This window comes from Molossus molossus, unplaced genomic scaffold, assembly GCF_014108415.1.
Source record: "Molossus molossus isolate mMolMol1 unplaced genomic scaffold, mMolMol1.p scaffold_m16_p_16, whole genome shotgun sequence".
NCBI classification, from domain to species: Eukaryota; Metazoa; Chordata; class Mammalia; order Chiroptera; family Molossidae; genus Molossus; species Molossus molossus.
The window spans coordinates 62,689,109-62,706,598 of NW_023425351.1; the positions used below are offsets into that span (position 1 = coordinate 62,689,109).

General features: G+C 56.4%; 1 protein-coding gene across 1 annotated transcript; it reads left to right on the plus strand.

Moving 5' to 3' along the window:
* Positions 1–238: 238 nt before the first annotated feature.
* FAM83A (family with sequence similarity 83 member A) lies at positions 239–16,642 on the plus strand. Its single transcript, XM_036264383.1, has 4 exons — positions 239–868; positions 6,507–6,674; positions 8,165–8,289; positions 15,268–16,642. Exons 1-4 carry the CDS (start codon positions 392–394, stop codon positions 15,800–15,802), a joined length of 1,305 nt encoding a protein of 434 aa, XP_036120276.1. The 5' UTR covers positions 239–391; the 3' UTR covers positions 15,803–16,642.
* Positions 16,643–17,490: the final 848 nt, after the last annotated feature.

Sequence of the window (17,490 nt, forward strand, 5' to 3'; positions counted from 1 at the left end):
AGTGTCCCTGGGCGAGTTGTGCAGCAAGCAAGCGGGTCCGGGGAGAGTTGTGCAACAAGCAAGCGGGAAACCGGCTCGCTGAGAGGAGGGGACTCTCCCAGGGCTGTGTGTGCCAAGGTGTGACTGGGCCAGCGCCCCTGGCTGGCGGGCAGGGCAGGTGTCACTCAGAGATCAGCCAGCCCCTGGCCGCAGTTGGTGATCTCTTTGAAGCATCACTCAGAACAGCGGGACACTTCCTTGGAGCGGGTGTGAGGGGTGGCGGCTCGTCCTGGTCGCTGGTGCTTCCAAGAGTCTGGGAGCGCATCCTCCTCTGTGGTGTGGCCGGCTGGCGCCTAACATCAGGGACAGCTGGAGCACCAGCCTCCCTGCCACGACTCAGGGACAGAGCAGCATGAGCCAGTCAAGGCACATGGGCAAGATCCGGAAACGTCTGGAAGATGTCAAGAGCCGGTGGGTGCGGCTAGCCAGGACTGACTTCAGCGACAACGAGAGCGCCCGGCTGGCCACAGATGCCCTCTTGGATGGCGGGCCCGAGGCCTACCGGCAGGTGCTCAGCCAAGAAGGCGAGGTGGACTTCTTGTCCTCGGCGGAGGCCCAGTATATCCAGGCCCAGGCCAAGGAGCCCCCCCATACTCCGGAGACCCCAGCAGGGGCTGAGGCAGGAACCAAGGGGCTCGACTCCTGCTCCCTGCAGTCAGGTACCTACTACCCTGTGGCCTCAGAGGACAGCGAGCCCGCCCTGCTGCACACCTGGGCCTCGGCCGAGAAACCCTACCTGAAGGAGGAGTCCAGCGCCACCGTGTACTTCCAGACGGACAAGCACAACATCCGAGACCTCGTCCGCCGCTGCATCAGCAGGACCAGCCAGGTAGCGATGGCGGAGTCTGCACCGGTCACAGGCGGGCGGGGAGCAATGAGGCCTGGCGGGGGGGGGGGGGGTGTATCCCGCTCTGAGGATGGAGTCAGGGGTGTCGCTTCACCCGGGCTCACTGACTTCCTGAATCCATCTGTCACAGCCTGGGTCCCAGCCGCCACCCTTCCTACAATACTTTCCTGCCTGGCCTTCATCTTCCATCCCGACCCCAAACCAGCCAGGCTCCAAGCTGCTGCAGACACTCTTCCTATACCTCAGATCTAACCCGGTCCCTTTTCTGCCTGACCACCAGCGGATTCAGGCACTGCACAGACTTGCGTGCAGAAAGGTCTAAGCAAAGTCAGAGAGGACAGGGGACAATGTGTCCCCGTGGAGTGGCCCCTTCATCTGGAAGGATGGAGGTGAGGCGCCCGGCTTAGCCTGGGAATTCAGGCAAGGCTTCCTGAAAAAGACTTCGGTCTGGGTCCTGAGAAGGAGTAGGCGTCAGTCAGGCAAAAAGCAGGGAAGGCGAGGGGTCCGAGGCAGAGGAAACCGTGTGTGCAAAGGCCTGGACACAGAGCGTGCCGGGCTTGAGCCTGCAGGTCACTCGGAGTGGCAGGAGGTGGGACAGGAGTTTCTCTTCCCACAGTGGGCAATGGGGTGCCACTGAAGGCTCTGAGCAGGGACCACAGTGTAGGTTCACAGACAGACTGTATCTAGGGATCCAGACCCCTGGCATCTGCATGGGAGCAGCCCATCCGTAAGCCCTCGTGTGTGTGTGTGTGTGTGTGTGTGTGTGCATGCGTGTGCGTGTGTGCGCGCGTGTGTGTGAAGATATCACAAACCCTGCCTGCCTACAAAGGCTTGACAGGCAACAAAATGGGTGAAGTTCATGGGGACCTGGGACAAGAGGGAGTGGTGGGGTCTGTGGCAAAGGAGACTCACCCAAAGAGGTGGCCACAACTCAGCACCAACAGAGCCAGGTCTTCTTCAGGTGAGATCTCCTTGCTTGTGTTGTCTGACATTCAGAACATGCTGTGTTGGTGAGAAAAAGGACAGCAGCTGGCCTCACCGCAGAGGCAGAGGGGAGCCCTGCTCGGTGGGGAGTAGGAGGGAGGAGAAGGACTCAGCCAGGGGATTTTGTTTCACAAGCCCTAACCTGGCTTCTTTCCAGGGAGCGGCACTCACCCTGTGAGTGGCAGCTTCAGTTAAGAATTTCCCCACAGCTGAGGCCCCGCCCCTGGGAGGTCAGGGAACTTCCCACACAGCAGAACAGAGCCAGCACTCAGAAGCTGGCCGGTGGTGCTGGGGGGGACCTCAGGCTGGCGGTGGTGCTGGGGGGGACCTCAGGCTGGCGTGGAATCCAAGGCTGGGCGCTAAGGGACTTGCCCCAGGGTGTGCAGCCAGCCCCGCCTAGGGCCCCACTCCTGGCTGCCTGCCTGGGGCCACCTGTGGATTGGATGGCTGTCCTGGCTGGGAGACAGGAGATGCCCCGAAGCAGCCCAGCAGCTGGAGAGCCCAAGCTCCACCCGCTGTCACCTTCGGTCTAGATTTTCCCTCCCTCCCCACCCCCACACAACCTCCCCACCCCTGGCGGCTTTCTGGAGCCTTCTGATTTCACTCAGCATTAAACCTGGATCCCCCAGCCCCCCAAAATGAGCTTAAATATCAGCTTGTTCTCTTTTGAATTCTTTTCAATGTAACCAAAATTTAGAAGTGATGAGAGACAGAGCCGGAGAGGGAGAATCTTCACAGATGACAAGTCTCTTTCCCTGGAGCCCGTCCCCGCTGCCCTGCAGCTTTGGGAGGGGGCGGGGGCGGGGGCGGGGGCGGAGGAGAGCGGGTTGCAGCTACAGGCCTGCACCTGGGGTGGAAGGAGCCCCAGCTGACAGCAGGCAGCCACCTCTGGCCAGTGATCGAGGACACTGAGAACTCCTGGCCATGTGCCGGTCACAGTGCCTGAAATCCTGTCAGCCAAGCAGGACGGCAGAAGCCTCCTTCCCTTTGGGGAGCCCCCTGCCAGCAGCCCTGGAGGAAGGAGAGGAGGAGGGCGGGGGAGGGGAGGATGCGCTGGTGGGTGGCAGCCCTGAACTTGAGCAACCCTCTGTGCCTGGAAGTGGACGGGAAGGTGACTAAGGCCGGCTTCGCCAAGACGTGGCCTCGGCGTGGAGTCTCCAAGGCTGAGTAAGACTTTGCCAGGCAGAGAGGGAAGGGAGTGTCCAACACAGAGGCCAGGTATGAGAGGGCCTGAGGGTCCAGGCGAGGGGCACTGTCGTCCATCTCGTGGGACAGAGCTTGTGGACATGGGGCCTCGAGGAGATGAGGGTGGGGACAAGGACCAGAAGCTAGCGGGCTACGAGCAGCTGTGCCTTACACTTTGGGCCACAGAGCGAGCAACAATTCTTCGTTCTTACCTGTGCCTGAGATTTGCTTGAACCAGGTGCAGCGAGCCAGGCAGACGTGGAGGAAGACGTCTGTAGGCACAGCTCCCCCGAAACAGAAGGCACAGCGTGCCATGCAGGGCCACAGGGCAGCACGGAGTGGTCAGGGGCAGGAGCAAGGGGAACATGGACACAAGCCCTCGTTGTGGTTTTGCAGGAAAGAGAAGGCAGGCACAGCAAGCAGTTTAAGGCTGGCTGGTTTGAATCATTTTGGTGGCTCTGGGCTATAGGTGGTCCCTAGTTGTCCTAGACCTGGCCCTCGGTGATTAAGGGCAGGGGTGCTATTGGCTTATTGTGTGAGAGTTAAATGGGGTTGTTGGGGGTACTGGCTCTGGATTGCTTGGGTTGCATATCATAGACGTGCCCATAGGCCAGGTGTTTGCTGTCTCTAGGAATCAGTTAGCTCTGGGATGTCGAAGCAACATAAAATGTGGAAAACAAAAACCACGATTAAGAAGTGTGGCCGAGCCCTGGCCGGTTTGGCTCAGCGGTTAAAGCGTCGGCTTGTGGTCCAGAGAGACCCGGGTTCAGTTCCCATTAAGGGCACGTACCTCGGTTGCAGTTTGTCCCCGGTCCTGGTTGGTCGTGCGGGTGGCAGCCACTCGATGTGTCCCTTTCACGTCGATGTTTCTCTCTCTATCTTCCTCTCTCTATCTTCCTCTCTCTCCCTCCCATTCTATCTGAACAAAAAAATGAAAAATGTCCTCGGGTGAGGATTAAAAAATAATAATAAAATAAAATTAAATTAAAAAAAAAAAGAAGTGTAGCCGAGGATCCCGGAGACCCTTTCAAGCGGATCTGTAAGGTCCGTTTCCTTTTAACCACTGATCTGTGTGAGGCCAGTTCATCTTCATAAACTTCCACCCAAACCACAGACTGCTGCAGAAGCAGTCGGAAGGCCGGCTGTCCCTTAAACCAGACACCATGGAGATCTGCGAAACCTGCTCACTACGTTCTGTTGTTGTTTTGGAAGATGTAGCTATTTTACATTAAAATGGTTACTTAAGTGAGCATGGAATGGGTTTAATATTATTTTAAGTAACTAATATTCGAACATTTTAAAATTTTCTCAGTTTTAGTTTCTAATATGGTAACTATCGATAGCTATAATGCACATAAACCAAATCCTCAATCAGTTTTGAGAGTGTAAAGGGGCCCTGAGACCAGAGAGCTGAGGAACATTAGCAGGCAAGCCCCTCTCCTCACTCAACCCCGACCCTCTGCCTCTCCCTGCCTCTCCTTTCCTCTGGGCAAGAAATGCAGATTCTTTGTAGATAAAAAAAAGTCTAATCAGCTCTCTGGGAGGTTGGGTGGGTGGAGGGGGGTCTCCCTGAGAAGCCAGAGGGAGCTCCCCACCTCCGTGCCCACACCTAGGTGTCAAGGAATGGGTGAGAGAATCTCCTCTTCTGCCGATAATTTGGATGAGGTGCCATTTGTCATTCGGCACAGAGGACCTCATGTTATTGGTGCCGCACACGTGAACATGTAGACACTTACCTGTGCCATCACAGGGCAGCTTCTCAAGGGTCGGGGTCTGCCCATTAGAACATCTTTCCCGACTTCCTTGTCGGCAGCTCCTCCCACCCAGACTGCACTCGGGAAGTTCCGAGGCTGAGCCCCACCAGGGGCCGGGATGTCCCGTAGAGCCCACTCCTTGGTCACAGCGTCTTCCCGGTGCCCCCCACGGAGGAGGACCTCTCTCAGGAAAGTCCACGGGTTTTCAGAGCTTGGTGCCAGCAACAGGGCAAAGACAAAGTGTACATTTCTCACTATAAATTACAATATCACAGAAGTAACCCCAAGCAGGCTTAAGAAGAGGAATACGCTGACATCCACAGTGGAAAAGTCAAGGGTAGGACTGGCTTCAGGCATGACTGAAAGCAGATGTCGAAATGCTGCTGCTGGCCATCTGCCCCCCACCCCCCAGCTGCCTCCGCTGCCCCCCCCCCCCACCTCGTCCCCGGGGCGGCTTCACTTTCAGGCCTCAGCTGTAGTTCATAGTCTGCTAACTAAGCAAGTAGGAAGATTGCCTCCTTGCCCCAAGAGCCCCAGCAGAAGTCCTGGGCTGACCCTCATTAGAATACTTTAGATCACGTGACCACTCCTGAGCCAATCTCTGTGGCCAGTGGGGGACATGCTGCTCTCATTGGTCTGGCCTTATTGATGTGCCCGCCCCATGCCCAGCCCAGAGCATGACCCCACCCAAACCACATTGATTGTGGAGAAAAAGTGATTTTCTACATTTTTCGATTATGGTTGACATTCAGTATTATTTGGTATTAGTTTCAGGTGCACAGCATAGTGGTTAGACAATCATACACTTTACGAAGTGTCCCCCGATAGTCCCAGTACCCACCCGGCACCATGCATAGTTACTGCAGTATTACTGACTGTGTTCCCTGTGCTGCACTTTACATCCCTGTGGCTTATAGCTACCAAAGTGTCCTCGATTTTTTCACCTTTTCCACCCACTCCCCCAACCTCCTCCCCTCTGGCAACCATAAGTCTGTTCTCTGTGTCTGTTTCAATTTTGTGTGTTCGTTTATTTTGTTCTTTAAATTCCACATGTAAGTGAAATCGGGCGGTGGAGGAGAGGTGGTTTCTGAAAGCGAGACTGGGGTGCTGTTGGGAGGAGAGGGATGCATGCTGGGCAGGAAGCAGCCCGTCCCTCCCCCTTGCTGGCTATCTAGGGCTCCCGCTCCCCGAGTTTCTGTTGCGATGGAAGATGCCGGACTCCCTTCATCCCACTGGCTCATCTCGGTCTGGTCCAGTTCATACACAAGGTCTCTGCACAGATCATGTTGGAGGCCCAGATTCCAGGGCTTAGAAACATAGGGAAGCCAGTGGCCACAGAGCGCTTCTGAGCTCCAGATGGCTGAGAACCCATGCCCTGCAGTCTGCCCCTCTCCTCTGAACCTGCCCGCCACCTCCCCTTCATCTCTTCCCCTCTCTTTTTGCTTCTCACTCTCTCACTCTGCATTCCCCACTCCAACAGAGAGGCCAAGGGATATGGGGGACTGGAAGGGGTCGCTGGAGGCAGGAGGCTCCTCTCCAGCTCTTCCTTTCCCTTCCTGGAACCCTGCCCTCCTGCACCCCCTCCATCCGCACCAGTGGGACCAGCTCTCCCAGGCACCCGGACTGAGGAAGTTTGGCCGAAACCAGTCTGCACTGGACCTGACCCTTCTGGTATTTGACACCTCTCCCCTGGCCAGGTCCTGGCTATCCTGATGGACGTGTTCACAGATGTGGAGATCTTCTGTGACATCCTGGAGGCGGCCACCAAGCGTGGGGTGCTCGTCTGTGTGCTCCTGGACCAGGGCGGCGTGCGGCTCTTCCAGGAGATGTGTGACAAAGTGCAGATCTCCGACAGCCACCTCAAGGTAGGGCTGCTGAGAGTCCAAAGGCTCTGCCGTGGCAACAGATACCACCTGTGTCTATGGCTTCACATAATAAGGTTCATTTCTTGCTCAGAGGGTAGGTCAGCTGGCCCTTCCTCACCTTGAAGCCACATCAGAGGCAAGTGTGGCCTCCAAGGTTGCAGTGACGGGAGAAGGGGCAGGAGGGTCCCATGGGATGGAGCCCTGACCTGGAAGAGACTGGCCTCACTCAGGCTCATCGCCCTTTGACCTCTCCCGGCTGCCGGGGCAGCTGTTGGGCACCGGTCTCTGCATCACCCTTCCCGCACCCACAGCCAAGAAGCCCAGGACGCTCCACCGGGCAGGGCAACCCCAGCACCTGTGATTCCTGCCCAGGACTCTGTGCCCTCACAGCGGGCTCATCCCCTCGGACTGAACCAAATCCCCCACTTCCTTCTTCTGGGAATGAGAAAAGAAATCCAGAGACAAGGTTCCCTCAGTGTCAACTTTGGGGCAGCTAATTCAGGGTCAAACGTCAAAGCATCCCTAGCTTTCGTGAGCAGGTGTGCCTGAGCAGCTGGTGGCTGCTTCCCTGCTGGCTGCCCTCTGGCTCAGCCTCCTGGAGACCCGCCCTCCTCCTTCCCCCTCCTGTCCCCTCCACGCTGACCAGCCTGCAGCTGAGTCCAGGCACCTCCTGGTGTCACAGGCCTCTGATTACTGGGTCTGCTTGATGTTCCCTGGACCCCACCTGCTCAGCACGAGGCCATGGAAACAGGCGAGTCAGCGCCAGCCTTGCCTTCATGGCTGGGCCACCTGACAGTCCTCTGCCCACCAAGGGACAGGGGGATGTGACCCTCCTCCCGCCCTCTCAGAGCTGTTGGAGGCACTGGGGGCCCCTCCCAGAACCCGTCCAGCATTGGCAGGCATTCTCTGGGCCCAGCAGTGCAACCCCTTCCTCTGAGATCCCACGCCTCGCCTGCCTGTCCCCTCGCCAGCAGGCCAAGGGTCCCACGAGAGCTGGGGCAGCAGGCGCTGCTGGGGAGGACGGGGACAACCAGGACCACGACTTGGGTCATGGACATGCCTTTTTTTAGACAAAACTATTGAGGGCCCATTCGGGTCTCCACCAAGCCAACCCCTCTGGCTTCACTGAGCTTTCCCTCCGACCAGCTTGGGGTCAGGGACTCATGTCACCAAAGTCACTTACAGGGCAAGGCCAGACCTGCCCGACCGTGGGCCCTGGGAGCCTAGACCGAGAGCGCCGTGGGCACCAGGGCTCGTCTTCCATTTCCTGCTTTTTAGAAATTCTACCATCTCCCCCTTCCTTTTTTTTTCTTCCATTACTTTGAGTAATGTCAGGACAATGAAGGAAATTTAGAAAATTCAGCCAAGGAAAAAATAAAAATGGCCCCAATCCCACCAGCGAGAGCGATAACCCTGTCCGTCTAGACCGTGCCCCGGCAAACGTGTGTCTGTAATAGTCAGCGAGCAACCCCTGGGCTCTCCCTCCCCAGAACATTTGCATCCGGAGCGTGGGAGCAGAGGTGTACTGCGCCAAGTCAGGCAGGAAGTTCGCCGGCCAGATCCGGGAGAAGTTCATCATCTCGGACTGGAGATACGTCCTTTCTGGATCGTACAGGTGAGCCTGGCTGTCACCTGTCGAGGCTTCGTGAGGGCCGAGGCTGAGCATGGTGCAGACCAGCCCCTCATGCTCAGACACCCCCACACACTCACACCTCCCAGGAGGGAGGACAGGCCTGGGCAAAAGTGGGGAAAATAGGCCCTTCCTGGGAGGACCTCAGGGTAGAGGCACTTTCTGGTGCCTCAGTTTCCCTTGATAATGCAATAGAACATAGAATCCTCTTATTCCTGCCTCATCTCTCAGGCGTGATTACCAAGCCATGTGATTTGTTTTGGGGTGTGTGTTGTGTTCCCTATTTTATTTTCAAATTTTAATATAACACATTTATTGAGATATAATCCACATACCAGATAATTCACCCATTTCAAGTATGCAGTTCAAGTCTCTATAGCCTTGCTGTTCTCATCTGTGAAATGGGGATAACACTATCTCCCCTTGCAGATAGAGTCTGCAAGCACGTGGCATAGCTCCTGGCCCGGAGTAGGTGCTCAATACGTTACTGTGGCCAGGCAGCCAGGACCCTGGCAAGGCCCCACGGGAAGGGACAGAGCTGAAAGGTGAGGGCGGAGAAGAGGCTGGTCCTGAGGGGCTGCCAAGCAGGCGGGGGGAGGGGATGTGTGGTCCCCGAGAAGACTAGAGGGCACCAAGACAGCCTTCCCCTCACTTCAGCACTGCCGGGGCTTGCTGAATCGTCACAGTGTCCGAGATAAGTAACAAGCATCACTCTCTGTGGCCCCCAACCACAGCTTGCTGGCCCCTTCTCCCCTTCCTGTCAGAGCGCCTCCCACCCACGGCCGCAGGCTGGCCCTGGACACTCGAAGTGGCAGCGGCCACCCCTACAGGTCAGAGGACGAAGGTTCCGGTCCCAGCTCTGTGCTCAGATGCCTTCGGCTGAAGCCGTTTCTTACGTCAGAGTGACATGCATACTTGGGATGGCACAGCCCTTCACCTTCAGCAGTCACTCCCCAGGCCCCTCAACCCCTAGCAACCGCTGCGAGACTGGCCAGAGGCTCCTTTAGCCGTTACAAAGATCTCTGGACAGTTCAAAGGACAGAGAGACTCTGAAAGAGAAAGTGAAGGGGAAATTGGATGTTCAGTGGGAAGAATTAAGCATCTTCGTTTTCATTGGCATTTCTCCTTCCAGGGTTCGTCACCAGGGTGGCCCTTGCCCGTAGTGCTGGCAGGAAGCACAGGTGACCCTGGCGAGCTCTGTGCCAGCCCTGGGCCCAGTGCCCTCAGACCTGTAGGACTGAGTAGGGACTTAAGGCCCCTCGCACCTTGCGGGGGCACCACTCCTCCCTGACAGGTGGGCGCTGGGGAACAGGAGGGTCGGTGATGCCCACTCTCACGCCCCGCTTCCCTGACTGGCATCCCCGGCTCTCCCGTGCCTACGGAGCCAAGCTGGGCTTGTCACCCTGATTCAGGAGGTGCCAGGAGGAGGGGGCAGTGGGCTTGGAGACAGGCGGGGTCGTCCCTGAGCACCGTGGAGAGGGGCGGGGCCGCCCCTGAGCACCGTGGAGAGGGGCGGGGCCGCCCCTGAGCACCGTGGAGAGGGGCGGGGTCGTCCCTGAGCACCGTGGAGAGGGGCGGGGCCGTCCCTGAGCACCGTGGAGAGGGGCGGGGTCCTCCCTGAGCACCGTGGAGAGGGGCGGGGTCGTCCCTGAGCACCGTGGAGAGGGGCGGGGCCGTCCCTGAGCACCGTGGAGAGGGGCGGGGCCGCCCCTGAGCACCGTGGAGAGGGGCGGGGTCGTCCCTGAGCACCGTGGAGAGGGGCGGGGTCGTCCCTGAGCACCGTGGAGAGGGGCGGGGCCGCCCCTGAGCACCGTGGAGAGGGGCGGGGTCGTCCCTGAGCACCGTGGAGAGGGGCGGGGCCGTCCCTGAGCACCGTGGAGAGGGGCGGGGTCGTCCCTGAGCACCGTGGAGAGGGGCGGGGTCGTCCCTGAGCACCGTGGAGAGGGGCGGGGCCGTCCCTGAGCACCGTGGAGAGGGGCGGGGCCGCCCCTGAGCACCGTGGAGAGGGGCGGGGGTCGTCCCTGAGCACCGTGGAGAGGGGCGGGGTCGTCCCTGAGCACCGTGGAGAGGGGCGGGGCCGTCCCTGAGCACCGTGGAGAGGGGCGGGGCCGTCCCTGAGCACCGTGGAGAGGGGCGGGGCCGTCCCTGAGCACCGTGGAGATGGGTGGGGTCGTCCCTGAGGACCGTGGGGAATCCGGCTCCTGGACAGCAGGCAGGCCAGTGATAACGTTTTTGCCCTCAACATTCGAAGGTAACCTGTGGGCCCTTTCCCTGGGACCTCAGAGTTGTCTCCGACAGAAAGGCGAATCAGGAAAGCCTTCTCCCATGTTTTCAGGCTGGCCTCTCTGGGCTTCCAACATTTCGGCCCTTCTCTCTGGTTGTGTCTAGCTCCACCGAACCGAAGAGCTCGTCCGCCTCTTTGACAGTGGGGGAGAGGGGTGCATTTCAACATTTGAGTTATTCTCGAGGGTCTTACCCCAGCATAGGCGCTGTTGCCAGGTGCTGGGGAAGCAGAACTTGTCTCTTTCATAAAAATAAATAAATAAATATGGGTAAATGGCCAGAGAGTTGGGTGATGGACACTCTAAGATCAGCATGAGCTAAGAAGGTGCTCTGGGGTCAGCCGGGAGGGAGCCCCCCTTCTGCTAGCAGACCTAGGAAGGTGGAGTGGGCCTGGGAGGACGAGAAAGGCGGGGTGGGGGAGGGCACAATGAGGCAGCTGGAACAGCATGAGGTACAGCCTGATGGTTGGCCTTCTAACTGGCCCCTGACTCCACTCCTGCCCTGACCCGCACTAACACCTCTGGGGTTTCTCTCCCAGAAACAGAAAGAGTTTTAAGCGCAAACCAGCTAGAATCATCCTTGAGATGCTTCCATGCTCGTCACCACTCTTAGAAAGAATCCACGTTCCTACCACGGCCTCGGGCTCAGCAGGACCCTTCTTCTCCCTCCTGTGCTATAGCCACGCTGCCTCCTCCCAGGGCTTTCGTGCTCAGAGCCTTTGCACTTGCTGTTTATTCCTCTGCTGGAGAACCCACTCCCGTTGTCTTTACCCTGCTAACTTACCCTGCAGGTGACAGCTTCTAGATCATTCCCTAGAGAACTTCTCTGTGGACTTGTTTAGCCAACACTGCATGACATGATGTCAGGGCCCGGACCCTTTTCTCCGCTGCTGCCTGGCAGGAAGCACAGTTAACACAGTGTCTGCACAGTGTCTGTGAATGAAAACCCACGTGAAAGTCCACACCAGGTCTGGCCATCCAATGTGCTGGAGAAGCTCGGTTTTCCAAACGGTGCATCATGTAGGGTAGGACATCAACTTAGCGGGTGCTGATCAGCTCTTTCGTTGTTTCTTTAAATGAAATAGAATAGAATAAAAACAGTCAGGGCACACTGCGGTAAGGGAGGTTCCGGACGTTATCCTGTGGCTGTGTATGCGTTTGTTATGTGAGTAGGTCACAGTTAAAACGATTTTTCCAATGGTAGCCAAGATAAGCTGAAGAAGGACAGGCAGGACTTGCCCTACCAGAGACCAGGATCTGCCATGGAGCTGGAGTACCTGAGACAGTGGAGGAGAGACAGACAAACTGACGAATGAAACAGAACAGAAAAGTCCAGACAAACCGAACACACACTCGACAGGGTGCGTCAGGGCAGTGGGGAAAGAAGGAACTGGAAAAACTAATTCTCCGTATGGAAAACTCTTATCACAAAAAACCAACCCCCAATAGATAAAAAGGACATCAGTGTCAAAAACAAACTTTAACACTCTTAGTAGAAAGTAGACATGATTTTTTTTTAACGTTAGGGTTAAGCACCGCATCTTAACAGAACACAGAAAGCCGTGACTGTGAAACATTGCTGGATTCGCTTCCACTGCAGCGAGGAGCCTGGTTCATGGAAGGACATCTTTCCATGAACTAACGAAAGAGAAGAGTCAGCCCTGGCCAGTTTGGCTCAGCGGTTAGAGCGTCGGCCTGTGGACCAGAGAGTCCTGGGTTCGGTTCCCGCTAAGGGCACCTACCTCAGTTGTAGTTCGTACCCCAGTCGTGTGGGGGCGACCAGTTGATGTGTCTCTCTCACATCGATGTTTTTCTCTCTCTCTCTTCCTTCCTTTTTCCCTCCCGCTCTGTCTGAAGATAAATGCAAAAATGTCCTCAGGTGAGGATAAAAAAAAGAAAATGAAAAGTCAGATTATAAACTGAGAGCAGGTTTCCATGATGCCGTGACAGGGTTAGTGTGAAGAGTGCAAAGAGCTCCTATGATCATAACAGCACAGCAGTGTGGGCAAGGGACATGAGCAGGCATTTCACCGAGAGGACACACGTGTGCAAACACAGGAGGCGAGAGATGTTCAGCATTTGAAGGATCAGGAAAAATGCAAGTCAAGGTTAGAACAAGTTACCATTTTATAACTTTTCAACTAGTAAAAAAATAAGACAATACCAAATGTTGGATTATAGGGTCTTCCATGCATTGCCGATGGAATTTTAAATCAGTAAAGGAACTTTGGAAAGAGTTTGACACTTTCTCTAAAGCTAAATGTTCACCTAGTTTATAATCCAGTAATTCCACTCCAAGGTGTATTTGCAAGAAGAACTGGCTCACAATACAGAATTCGAATAGAAGAACATTCATAGCAGCACTGCTTACAGCAGAAAAACTGTGAAAGTAACCCAAATTCCTATCAGTGGAAGAGTAAATACATAAACCATAACTCAGCCACCAGTAGAATATTATATAATAGTCAAAAATGAATGAACTACAGCAGTAAGAGACAACATGGATATGTCTGAGAATTATAATATTAAGTGGAAAATGCCAAAGGATTGTTATGTTAAAATTACTACAGTAAAAATACTGAATTTCCTGAAAACGCAAAACTTTTTTTATTTATTGAAAAAAGAAAGTATGGGAACTATGACATAGGATTTGAGGTGATGATTTCCTCTAGTGTGAGAAGGCGGGAAAATGGGTTGTGGGAGAGATCCTATGGTTAGATGCAGTTATTGTTAACATGCTAGCTTTTATTTTAGGCGGTAGATTCATAGGTGTTTATTACATTACTTAAAATAATGAAGTAAGCCTGGCTGGTGTGGCTCAGTGGTTGAGCATCGACCCATGCACCAAGAGGTTGCTGGTTCAATTCCTGGTCAGGATACATGCCCAGATTATAGGCCCAATCCCCAATGTGGGGCACGCAAGAGGCGGCCAGTCGATGCTCTCTCTCATCAATGTTTCTCTCTCTCTCTAAACTCAATAAAGAAAAATGAATTTTTTAAAATAACTAAGTAAATAGCTACATACATTAAAATGGGCCATGAACAGGCCAATGATGAGAGTGGGTCTGGAGCCAAAGATTATTATCAATTCTATGTACTTAAGGGCCAAAAAGCAATACAAATAAAGTGTGTTTCATGTCATGGGTGGTGATAAAAGAAAGTGTGAGAGCTAGCGCACAGGACCCCTGGACATGCAGGGGAAGTGAGGGGGAGCCTGTGCAATGTACAAGGGCGCAGGGGCCACAGGGATGCAGGGGACAGGGATGTGCAGGAGCTGGGGGGTGCTACTTCATCATCTTAAGTAATGGAATAAATACCTGCGAACCCACCACCTAAAATAAAAGCTAGCTGGGGGGTGGCAGCACGGGGGCACCGGGTGTCTGAGGACCTGAACAGCTGCAGAGCACCTTGGACCCGTTTTGTTGAGCAAAGCATGTAGCTGTTGACCTAGTCTAGCCCGATGCCACACGCATGCGGCGCTTGGTTTCTCCATGCGGCCAGGAGTCCCACTCTGCCTGTCTTTGCCACCTTTCCTGTCACCGACCTGGCTGGCCCCAGGCTCAGCTCATCAATCTGGGGCAGGATGGGTGGCTCCTAGGCGGGAGGTGAGGCGTAAACAAAGCCCCATTGTCCTTCCCAGGATTGCCCCAGTTTCCTGTGGGCCTGCCCCGTCTCGCAGAGCAGGGACCCTGCAGGCTGGCTTCTGCCTTTGGTTGGCAAGGCAGGTAGGCTGGGGCTGGAGGTTGAGACCTTGATTAGGGCTGTTTCTGCTCGGCCCTGGCTGTCCTTCAGGATGACCTGGTCCTCCTCTGGCCATCCTGCCCATGGCTCCCCACGCCTGGGTTCACATTATTAGGGACATGGGAATCTCTAATGTGATGGTCTGGTGGCTCTTTGGTGCCATCACCAGACATTTTCAAGGGTTTTTTTTTTTGGTGCTGGTGGTGGTGGGGGGGTAATGAGGGGAGTTTTCCATCTGAAATAGAAAGGAATTTGGTTAAATCAGGGATTATAAAGGTAATACATAAACTCTTTGAGCATTTTGTTTTCACTTAAAAGCTTACAAGGGCGGAGGGACAAGACCTCTGCTTGAGGGTGTCCTCTGGTGGGTGTGCCAGGGAACCGCACTCACGCCCAGTTCCCGTGGCTCACCCTGTCTGCTCTTTTCCATCTGCCCCTCGTCCCCCTCTGGGTTCATGAGCCTGAAAACAGAGCTGCCCCTTGTAGATTTTCCTGAAGGGCCGCCCCTGCCGGGTGCAGCTGCCCTCTCCAGCCCTGTTTGATTAGAAGAGGCAGGTGTCCCCACACTTCACAGGTGGAGCCTAGATGACTCACAAGAGCACGGAGCTGGGGACACTGGGACTCGGCCCCTCTGCGCCTGCAGGGATCATCTGAGGGCCTCAGTCTGAGCAGCAGGAGGGAGCCTGGACCTGAGGCCAGAAAGTCACTCTGGCGACTTGCTCGCTCCCCAGCAGAACTTTGCTGGACTCAGCTTCAGTTCTGCCATTTGGGAAAGGGGGCTGCACGGTCTCCCTCCCGGCTTCCGCCAGGACGGAGTGGGGCAGCACAGCGGGCCGTGGGCGCGGGAGTCTTCTCTCACAGTCCCGCCCTCACCCCACCCCACCCCCCCCCAGCGAGGTCCCAAGGCCCAGCCCCCCTCACCCCCCCCTCCCTCCCACAGCTTCACCTGGCTCTGCGGACACGTCCACCGGAACATCCTCTCCAAGTTCACGGGCCCGGCGGTGCAGCTGTTTGACGAGGAGTTTCGCCACCTCTGCGCCTTCTCCCAGCCGGTGATGGGCCTGAAGTCCCCCAGGCTGGACGCACCCCTCCAGCCCAGAGCAGGGCGCAGCCCCCCACCCCGCCGCCTCAGTGGCAGTAGTTGGTCTGCCAGTGACCAAATGTCCTCCAGTCCCTTCGGCAGCCCATCAACGGGAAGCAACCCCCAGGACCGGAGTCTGTCCAGGTCCTCCGGGCCGAGCAGCCCCCTGGCCCCAAACCCACCTCTGCCCCCCAGGCTTCAGCCCTACCACGGCCTCTGGGGGGCCCTGACCCCACAGGCCCACTTCTCCCTGCGGCCCCACGACGGGCCCCTCGCCCTCTACAGCAAGCTCAGCGCCCACAGGCCCATGCGGCTGCAGCTGGAACAACTGGGCCTGGTGCCCAGGGTGGCCCCCATCTGGAGGCCAGTTCTGCAGGCCTCCCCTCACTTCTGAGGGGTCCCTTCTCCCAGCTGCCCTCCCTGATTTCTGGACCTTCTGGCCCAAAGACCCCACTGCAACTACTAGCAGCTTTGACCCTGGTCCCTTTGAACTAAAGGCACTTGGGCAACATTGTTGCCTGTTCCCAGGCCTGAGACGCTCCCTTCCCAACCCCCAGCAGTCCCTGGGTTCCCCTCTAGTGTGGCCTACACAGCTCACTCCAGGAAGTTCCAGGGGGGTGGGAAAGGGAACTAGGGGACAAGGATCGTGAAAGTAGAGCCCTTTTTCCCACAGAGCAGCCGGAGCTTTTCAGTATCCTTGAATCTCTGTAATACGGAAGGGGCAGGTGCAGCCCACATTGTGTCTATGGGTAAACTGAGGCACTGAGCAGCAGAGGGTGGTTGTTTCCCAGCCCTCAGGAACGGTCCACTCCTGAGACCCGGGAGAGAGATCCAGAGGGTGTGTGAACATTCTGGATGTCTCTGGAGGGGTGAGACTACTGCTGTCCCCGGAAAGGCAGGGCACTGGGAATCCCTTGGCCCGACGAGTTCGGGATGAGGCCCCAGAACCGCCACTGCAAGCTATGTGGGCCGATGGAGACCGGAGCCGAGAGATGGGCAAGCCGAGGCGTCTGGGGCGTAGAGCTGGACGAGGCAGTTTAGCAGCTCGGCGCTGAGGGTCCCTCCCAGCTGGAGCTTCACAGGCCGCGCAGTTGGCTCGCAGCAGCACGCCTTGGGCGGAGCCCCCTGCCGGCCAGGCTCCTGAGACTGTGTGAGCAGGCCCTCCCGCTCCTACCCGCCCACCCACAGCAGTGAAGTAGAAATATACCTTTGCCCGGCCCATCTGGCTCAGTGGATTGAGCGCCATACCATGTACCGAGAAGTCACCAGTTCGATTCCCGGTCAGGGCACATGCCTGGCTTGCAGGCTTAGGCCCCAGTGGGGGGTGCAGGGGGCAGCAGATTGATGTTGATGTTTCTCTTTCATCAATGTTTCTCTCTCTCCCCCTCTCCCTTTCCCTCTCTCTAAAAGTAAATAAAACATACTTAAAAAAAAAAGAAAGAAAGAAAACTTTGTTGTTTAAGTCACTGAGACTTGGGTTGCTTCTTACTGCACCGGGATCCAGACTCTTGACAGCTACAACCTTGGGGCCACTGAGACAAGGCTGGGCCATTCTTTTGTGGCCCTTTGTGGGACTGGATTCTCCAGGGCCCCCAGCCTTGGGCTCTCATCCCAAGCCACCAGGATACCAGGAGGGCTTTACACACCTGGCGAGGGGGTGGCTGAAGGCCAACACACATCCTTGAAAGTTCCCGATCCTCCCCAGCCCATGTGTGGTTCTGCTCAGGCTAGAGTCGCGGTGCACCTGCCCTGGCAGGCCTCCTCGCTGGGGGCCATCCTGAAACACCCAGTCTCTACTGCGCTGTGAGTCAGCAACAGCAATGAGGTGCCCCCAAGTTCCAGGCACAGTGACAGGCAGAGACCCAGACTCACATCTGTCCTGGAGAACCCAGTCAGCAGGAGGTGACACCACGTGAACCACCACCATGAAACATGAGAATGAAAGAAACTGTATGATAGTGTGGGGGGCACAGGGGAATGGGGGGCTTCACTATGGCCCAACACATACCCCACGCCAGGGACTAGAGATCACATCACCCCCCTGTAGGACTGACTGCGAGTGTTGATTGCTCATGACCAACC

What these genes read in the sequence shown, in the direction of transcription:
- FAM83A (XM_036264383.1), top strand. Translation starts at nt 392, where the DNA reads ATGAGCCAGTCAAGGCACATGGGCAAGATCCGGAAACGTCTGGAAGAT. An exon ending in TCTCCGACAGCCACCTCAAG is followed by an intron (nt 6,675 to 8,164) that starts GTAGGGCTGCTG and finishes CTCCCTCCCCAG; the next exon opens with AACATTTGCATCCGGAGCGT. An exon ending in GTCCTTTCTGGATCGTACAG is followed by an intron (nt 8,290 to 15,267) that starts GTGAGCCTGGCT and finishes TCCCTCCCACAG; the next exon opens with CTTCACCTGGCTCTGCGGAC.